At 37.1% G+C, this 8,299-nt stretch overlaps 1 protein-coding gene and 1 pseudogene across 1 annotated transcript; both read right to left on the bottom strand.

Moving 5' to 3' along the window:
* Window positions 1-1,963: 1,963 nt before the first annotated feature.
* On the bottom strand, window positions 1,964-2,388 carry LOC133330938 (vitellogenin-2-like; annotated as a pseudogene).
* Window positions 2,389-2,603: 215 nt separating this feature from the next.
* Window positions 2,604-4,004, bottom strand: LOC133330937 (vitellogenin-1-like). The gene is made up of 3 exons (XM_061539336.1): window positions 3,785-4,004; window positions 3,350-3,714; window positions 2,604-3,281 (listed from the first exon to the last, which is right to left on the bottom strand). The coding sequence occupies exons 1-3, from the start codon at window positions 4,002-4,004 to the stop codon at window positions 2,604-2,606; spliced, it is 1,263 nt and encodes a 420-aa protein (XP_061395320.1).
* Between the last annotated feature and the right edge of the window lie 4,295 nt (window positions 4,005-8,299).

Here is an 8,299-nt window from a genome sequence, read left to right as displayed (position 1 = left end):
AAGAATGCAAGTACGCGGTTTAGGTACAAAATGAATCTGACTTCAATCTCAAATTCCGTGTTTCAAAACGATAGTAAGACCAAAATAAACGTCTTGTAATGCCGGAGACGAGAATAGATAAGATTGTGAGAGAAGTGAGTAGGGATATTGTTAAGCTACAACCAGAAAGAAGCAGTTAGAAACTGGCTAGGGTGGACCTAAAATCAAAAAAGAAGAACATAAGGACGCACATATAGATAACCCTAACCTTCACGTCCTTAAAAGCGGCCAAGAGAATTAGATTACCTGAAGAGCAGCAGAATGTCAGAGACACAAAGAAGAAAAATGTTCAGGGTTCGGAGAATCGATTGGCAGAGGGCGGTATTTCTAATTCTGAGCGCATCCGGAATATTGCGTACAGATCCCAAAGATCAGACTATCCGTTATATTATTCGAAGTTAGCGAGGAGGCAATACACAGATTAACTCTGCTAGGAAAGTAATCGAAAATAAAACCATAGGCATAAGTCTGACCTATTCTTCACTTCTACCGAAACAGCGAAGCGATTAGGTCTAACAATAGCCAAATTCTCAAAGAAGAAAAACAGACCGGCAATTCCAAATGCAGAGGTTTTCTTAGAGGGCGGTATTTCTAGTTCTGAGCGCATCCGGAATATTGCGTACAGATCCCAAAGATCAGACTATCCACATCCACGGAAAAGTTCCCTGGTAGAACAGAACAATGCCAAACCCACTAAGAAGACAAAAAACTTCCCATTGTTTAATGCAAAGAAGAAACTGAGTAACGTAAGGTTTAAGGATACTGCCAAGAGAATTCGTCGATTGAGGACTATTCGTAATGTAAAGAAGATTACATCAACATCCATCTTATATGAAGATATTGAGGATGGCATAAGAATAAACCTTATCTTCCTTCTACTATCTCGGTTTAGAGGATTAGACATCCGGAATCTTCCGTAAAGTCCGGGAATCTCATAAGAACTAACCAGACTATACGGAGGAGGCAATACACAGTTTATTGCTGCTAGGAAAGTAATCGAAAATAAAACCATAGGCTTAAGTCTGACTTATTCTTCACTTCTACAGGGAAGAGGATTAGGTCTACTAATAGCCAAATTCTCAAAGAAGAAAAACAGCTTCCCGTCGGCTGATACAAGATAAATCTGAGCCAATCCAACGTTAAAGGAGAATGTCACGAGAATCCATCTACAGAAGACGGTAAAGTTGGTTTAATATCCAGATGGGTGAATTCATCCGGTATCATCCGTAAATACCGACAACTTCAAATGCAGAGGTCTCCTTAGTTTTTACTTAGTTGCTATATAACAGTATAAGTTGAATTATTTGAAAGGTCCTAGATTTGAATTTCATATTAAGGCAGCCTTCACGTTGGGCGTTAATGGAGCAGCTCGTGAGCGGAGTTGGTACGGTTTCATCTAAAACAAATCGATTTAAGTTACCACTTTTATTTCCATTAAGTCCATTAACTTGTGCAAGCGTGGTTATTGATCTTAACCATTCAATGATTGCCAATGATAGAGTCGGAGTGACTTTATTGGCCTTAGGTTCTGCTGGGTTAAGTTATAAGGATCAGAGGTGTAATTATAGTACATATGTTCTGGTTCTAGCCGCATTTCCACAACTTAAATAACTGAAATTCGGCGGTTCGGATTCTCAGAATATAAACAAAATCCTGTCAGAATATTTTCACTGCTTTGTATTGTAAAAAAACTGCATGATAAGGTTCCAAAAATCTATCCTTTTCCCCAGAAATTCAAATAAGTTAATATTTTTCTAAAAATACATTAATTTTTTTACTTTTCATGGTTTGCTTATTTTTGTTGAACATCATTAGCGGGACAATATTTTTCAATATTATTCTAAAACTACAAAAATCATATAATCAGGTCAAAATCAAATAATCAGATCACTTATCCAGGTATCTATCTCATCATATCTCATACTTAAAGGCGTGAATATGGCGATGATCTCTTCCATGATTCGGATGACTTGAAGTTATGGGATGGGGCACGTTTACCGAAGGGTTTGCTCGAATCAACTTCCAAAATGCAATCACCCTCCAAGTCTTCATCACAATCGATACCCATATAGACACGTTTGCCGTAACCCTTTTTGCTGTTGTAGCTCTCGAAAGAGTTGTAACGCTCTCATTACCGGGACGTACAGATTCGGCAAAGTAGCGGTTGGCACTGGGAACACCCTCGGATGGACCGTTGGGATAGAAGTCAGCGTTGGCAACACGGTTGGGTGTACCCATGGCATGGGCGGAGGTGTGAATGGCATCAACAAAGATGGCGGTTCGGATTCTCAGAATATAGACAACCTCCTGTTAGAATATTTTACTGCTTTGTGCTGTAAAAAACTCCATGATAAGGTTCCAAAAATCTGTCCTCTCCCCCAGAAATACAAATAAGTTTATATTTTTCTAAAAATGCATTAAAGTTTTTATTTTTCATGGTTTGCTTATTTTTGTCGAACATCATTAGCGGGGCGTTATTTTAATATTAAACTAAAACTACAAAAATCATACAATCAGGTCAAAATCGAATAATCAGATCACTTATCCAGGTATCTATCTCATACTTAAACGCGTGAATATGGCGATGATATCTTCCATGATTCGGATGACTTGAAGTTATGGGCTGGGGCACGTTTACCGAAAGGTTTGCTCGAATCAACTTCCAAAATGTAATCACCCTCCAAGTCTTCATCACAATCGATACCCATATAGACACGTTTGCCGTAACCCTTTTTGCTCTTGTAGCTCTCGAAAGAGTTGGATTCAACGGCTGGGAAGTTACGTTCATTACCGGGACGTACAGATTCGGCAAAGTAGCGAGTGGCACGCATACAGGCTTCAACAACATTGTTGGCACCGGGAACACTTTCGGATGGACCGTTGGGATAGAAGTCGGCGTTGGCAACACGGTTGGGTGTACCCATAGCATGGGCGGAGGTGTGAATGGCATCAACAAAGATGGCATCGCCGCGGGCCAAACCGTTCAATGTTTCGGGATCTTGAGAGGCCAATTTTGCGGGGTCCAAAGCGGTGATACGGTTCAATTTGTTGCCAGTCAAGCGTTTGAATTCCTTGCCACATTCGCCGGCCACATGGGCAGCAGTGCTTTGGGCAACAATGTGAATGATGTCCTTGCGGCAATCCAATTTGGTTATTTCACGGGCAATTTTAGCACCAACTTCGGATACATCCAACATGGCGTGTTCTTTCAAGTTGTGTAGCTTTTCTCCCAAATCGATGATCTGGAAAGAGGTGTTTTTTTTCTTTAATAAAATTTCCCAATTTTGGGGAATTATTTGCCTCAACTTACCACCAAACTTCCGGAGGCTTGTTTGGGTGTTTCCCATTCCGAGCTGGAGTCGCGTTCCGAATTCTTTTCGCTGCTGTAATCGTATGAGCGGGGCTTTTGTCTTTGCACATTGTAACGTTCCATGTAGGCTTCGACTAGTTCACGATTGGCCTTTTCAACCGATTCAGAGCTGCTGGAGGGTAGACCGGTAATGAAGATCGTAACTTCTTGTTTGCCGAAGTTGGACTCTTGATTGGCAGTTTGGGCGAATTTGTCCAAGGTGGTGGATTCCTTTTGGCCATTCGATTTAACAATGTACACGGGAACACTGCTGGGTTTGGGTGAATAGTTTTTGGGCAAGGGGCTGTTGATTTGAGAGACATGGTCTGCAAATAAAAAAAAAATAACGAAGTTAGTTTTATTCTCTTTCCAATCCAGTTTGAAAAGAATACTTACAAACAGTCTTCAACAATTTGGCACCCTCTTCCAGTGGCATATTTTCCAATTTCTTGATGGAAACTTCATCTAAGGCGGGTATCTTTTGCAATTGGGAGTGGGACAACCATTGCGATGGTTTCATAGAAGATGAAGAGGACGGCGACGACGATTGATGGCGATTGCCACAAACTGCGCCAGCCAACAAGGCTACCACAAAGAGAGCTTTCAAAGGATTCATAATTTTCTGCAGCCTTCTTCAAAGCTCTGTATTCCAAACAAATAAACCGATAAACCGAGTTAAAACCTTGACCAATGAACGTAAGCAGTGATCTGTGTTGAATCGACATGTTCTCAGGGAATTTATAGTCTAAAACTAAATAGCTGACTCAAAAATGCCTCACTACGAAGAAAATGTGTTAACGATTTTTCCACAACATATTTTCGCGGTGATCATCAATATTTTTTGATTTAATGAAAACTTGTGGAAGTGCATTGCCAATCAATATTTAATGGCTCGTGCTTAGGGTTCAGCAAAAAAATTGAAATTGCAAAACAACTATCTCTGGTTCCGCTCATTATCAGTTGTTAGCGATTTTTCTTGATAGTTGCGGTAAGTCAATGACTTTTAATCGAGATTACCTGCGTCATTTTTCCCAGCTGTGTATTGGAACATTGTAACATAATCTCCAATTACCTGATAAGCGGGTTAGTGGAACTTGGAATTAATTATGGGTCTTAGAAAAAATATTGTTTAAAAAATCCATGCCTTGTTGGGCCCTAGAAAAAATATTCTTCATCCTTGTTAGAAAAAAATATTCCTCTTGTTAGAAAAAATATTCTGCTCCCTTGTTAGAAAAAAATATTCTTCTTCTTCCTTGTTTGAAAAAAATATTCTTATTCTTCCTTGTTAGAAAAAATATTCTGCTCCCTTGTTAGAAAAAAATATTCTTTTCTTCGCCTTGTTGGGTCTTAGAAAAAAATATTCTTTAAAAACTCCACGCCTTGTTGGGTCTTAAAAAAATATTCTTTTCTTCCACGCCTTGTTGGGTCTTAGAAAAAATATTCTTAAAAAAACGCCTTGTTGTTAGAAAAAATATTCTTTAAAAAATCCACGCCTTGTTGGGTCTTAGAAAAAAATATTCTTTAAAAAATCCACGCCTTGTTGGGTCTTAGAAAAAAATATTCTTTAAAAAATCCACGCCTTGTTGGGTCTTAGAAAAAAATATTCTTTAAAAAATCCACGCCTTGTTGGGTCTTAGAAAAAAATATTCTTTAAAAAATCCACGCCTTGTTGGGTCTTAGAAAAAAAAAATATTCTTTAAAAAATCCACGCCTTGTTGGGTCTTAGAAAAAAATATTCTTTAAAAAATCCACGCCTTGTTGGGTCTTAGAAAAAAATATTCTTTAAAAAATCCACGCCTTGTTGGGTCTTAGAAAAAAATATTCTTTAAAAAATCCACGCCTTGTTGGGTCTTAGAAAAAAAATATTCTTTAAAAAATCCACGCCTTGTTGGGTCTTAGAAAAAAATATTCTTTAAAAAATCCACGCCTTGTTGGGTCTTAGAAAAAAATATTCTTTAAAAAATCCACGCCTTGTTGGGTCTTAGAAAAAAATATTCTTTAAAAAATCCACGCCTTGTTGGGTCTTAGAAAAAAATATTCTTTAAAAAATCCACGCCTTGTTGGGTCTTAGAAAAAAATATTCTTTAAAAAATCCACGCCTTGTTGGGTCTTAGAAAAAAATATTCTTTAAAAAATCCACGCCTTGTTGGGTCTTAGAAAAAAATATTCTTTAAAAAATCCACGCCTTGTTGGGTCTTAGAAAAAAATATTCTTTAAAAAATCCACGCCTTGTTGGGTCTTAGAAAAAAATATTCTTTAAAAAATCCACGCCTTGTTGGGTCTTAGAAAAAAATATTCTTTAAAAAATCCACGCCTTGTTGGGTCTTAGAAAAAAATATTCTTTAAAAAATCCACGCCTTGTTGGGTCTTAGAAAAAAATCCACGCCTTGTTGGGTCTTAGAAAAAAATTTGTTGGCTAAAATATTCTGGGCCCCTGGTAGTTTTGTGAAATTTGTGCAATTCTTTGGGATTTTTTATACCCTCCACCATAGTATGGAGGGTAACTCATTGAAATGTTCATTTCCGACCCTCTAAAATATATATATTTTTGATCAGGGTAAAATTCTAAGACGATCTAGCCATATCCGTCCATTCGTCAGTTGTAATCACTTTTTCACTTGTTTTAATTCATTCATGTGACGTTACAGTTTTACAAGCAGACTTAAAAACTTATTTACCAGAATTTTGAATCAAAATTTTGGGGCTAATTTGAAGCAAAATTTTGGGGGCTAACATCGGGAAATAGATCAGAAAAAAAAATCAGCTGATTTTTGGTAGACTTTAAAAAATCAACTATGATGAATCTAGTAATCATTAAAGAAATTCCCTTGAGGGGACCCCCCCATTCTCGGGGTCAAAAATTTTGTTGATATAATTCGAATCTACACTAATTAAAGAATGTCCCTACAAAATTTCAAATGAAAATCTCAAGAAGTCTTGAAGATATAGCCGATTTATTGTGTTAGCATCAAGTGACGGCTGAAGGACTTCTCAAACTATAAACGCGTTTTTCTCTAAACATTTTTTTGCGAATGGCGGGCACGATAACTCAAAAACTAATAACCCAATCGATTCGAAATTTTTACACGTTTCTCTGTGAGTGTGTAGCTATCGTATGAACTAGGATAAAGCCAATCGGTGAAGATCTTCCTTATTTTTTGACTTGGGTTTTGGTAAAAAATCGGCGATTTTCAAAAAATATTTTTTCAAAGGTCCACCATTTTGTTAATTTTAGAGCGAATATAATAATCCTAGTTCATACGAGAGCCAGACATATACTCTTTCTAACACCGTTGGAATTTTCGAATTCCGATGTTCCAGTGAGGAGTTATCATGCCCGCCATCGAAAATAAGGACTTTTCTTTAATTACAAAAAACAACAACAAAGCAATAACAAAATTTTTTTGTAAATTATTATTCCTCTCTTTTAAATCTTCAAATATATATGTGCAAAGTTACAAACCTTAAAAAACATTGGTATTGATTTACCAGCCCATTGAAAATCTTGAAAAATTAAAATCGAGAATGGGTGGGGTTCCCTTAAAGGTCCTTAAAAATAGTAAGTTCTTGGCAGAGTATTTGGACGAGGTTACGCTATATGAGTCCAAGTGTGTTTCGTGATGTTTGGGTCTATGTTTATAAAAGAAAATGTTTATAAAAATACCCGCCTTTTATACCCTTCACCACACTATGGTACAGGGTATTATGTCTTTGTGCATATGTTTGTACTGGCAAAAGGAAACGAGTCAGACCCATGGTTCCTTTTGAGAAGATGCATAAAATCTCTTTCTTCTTTCTTTGTCCGTCTGTTGATGTTAAATTGTAATCAAAGTACTGGTTGCATTTGTAATCCGATTTGGAGGAAATTTGGTAGAGGAGAGGGGGCAAAAACACCGTTAGTTTCGTAATCGTATTAGCCCATTTGAAATTTTGAGAAATCGAAGCCAAAAGTTAAATACTTCGTTTTTTACTGGAGTTTACTGGGCATGTTCAAAGGTGCCCCACCTGTGGCATTTTACGGAAATTTATAATAACTTTTTTTGTAGGAAACATATCGACGCCTCCGAACCAGTAGAGGCTTCTGTAGAAGCTCTCAAAGTATGGAAGTTTCATATATCTTACGGGCCATGCTAAGTACATTTTTGCTTATAACTATGGTTTGGTTTGGCCGATGATCACCAAAATTTCAGAGAATATAAATTAAGGACCGTAGTATCTAAAAACGTAAAGAACTTTAAAACATGCTAAGTCGACTTAGCATACTATGGTTCGGAGGCGTCGATATATGAAAGAAAATACATTAGTTATGTTTGAAATGGTTGTTGGAATGCCAAAAAATGTTTAACGAAGGTAAACTATCACGCAATTACAACCAAAAGAATAAAAGTTTACAATGGCAATTCGAATACATGGTCCCCCATGTACGATTTGTCGACAGCTGAAAAAGCTAGCCAAAGTGGTTTACGCAGATAGAGAACAAGATTGTCATATACAAAAAAGTGTTTGCGGTTCGGTAAAATTTTAAACCGAGATTTCATGAGCACTGTTCAAAGTTGCCCACGTTGAAAGGTGCCCCTCTCCTCTATAGCTCACTTATTTGTCCCAAGGACGAATCCTATTGAAATTTGTGAAAATCGGTTCAGACTTAAATATAAGCTCTGATATATATACTCAAATCTAGGCCGGTTCTAGGTTCGTCCCAAGGACGAACCCTATTGAAATTTGTGAAAATCGGTTCAAACTTAAATATAAGCTCTGACATATAAACTCAAATCTAGGCCGATTAACATCACATGTTGCAAAACGTACCTAATTAATTAATCTCTGGCAAGTTTCTTTCAAATCGGTTCAGATTTAGATACAGCTCCCATACATATTTTTTCGATTTTAGGTGAATAGTGCACCAAACTA

The sequence above is a fragment of the Musca vetustissima genome, unplaced genomic scaffold (assembly GCF_032173495.1).
Source record: "Musca vetustissima isolate MV318-11 ecotype Yass unplaced genomic scaffold, APGP_CSIRO_Mvet_v1 utg58853, whole genome shotgun sequence".
Lineage (NCBI taxonomy): Eukaryota > Metazoa > Arthropoda > Insecta > Diptera > Muscidae > Musca > Musca vetustissima.
This window is presented reverse-complemented; position numbering and strand designations above follow the sequence as displayed.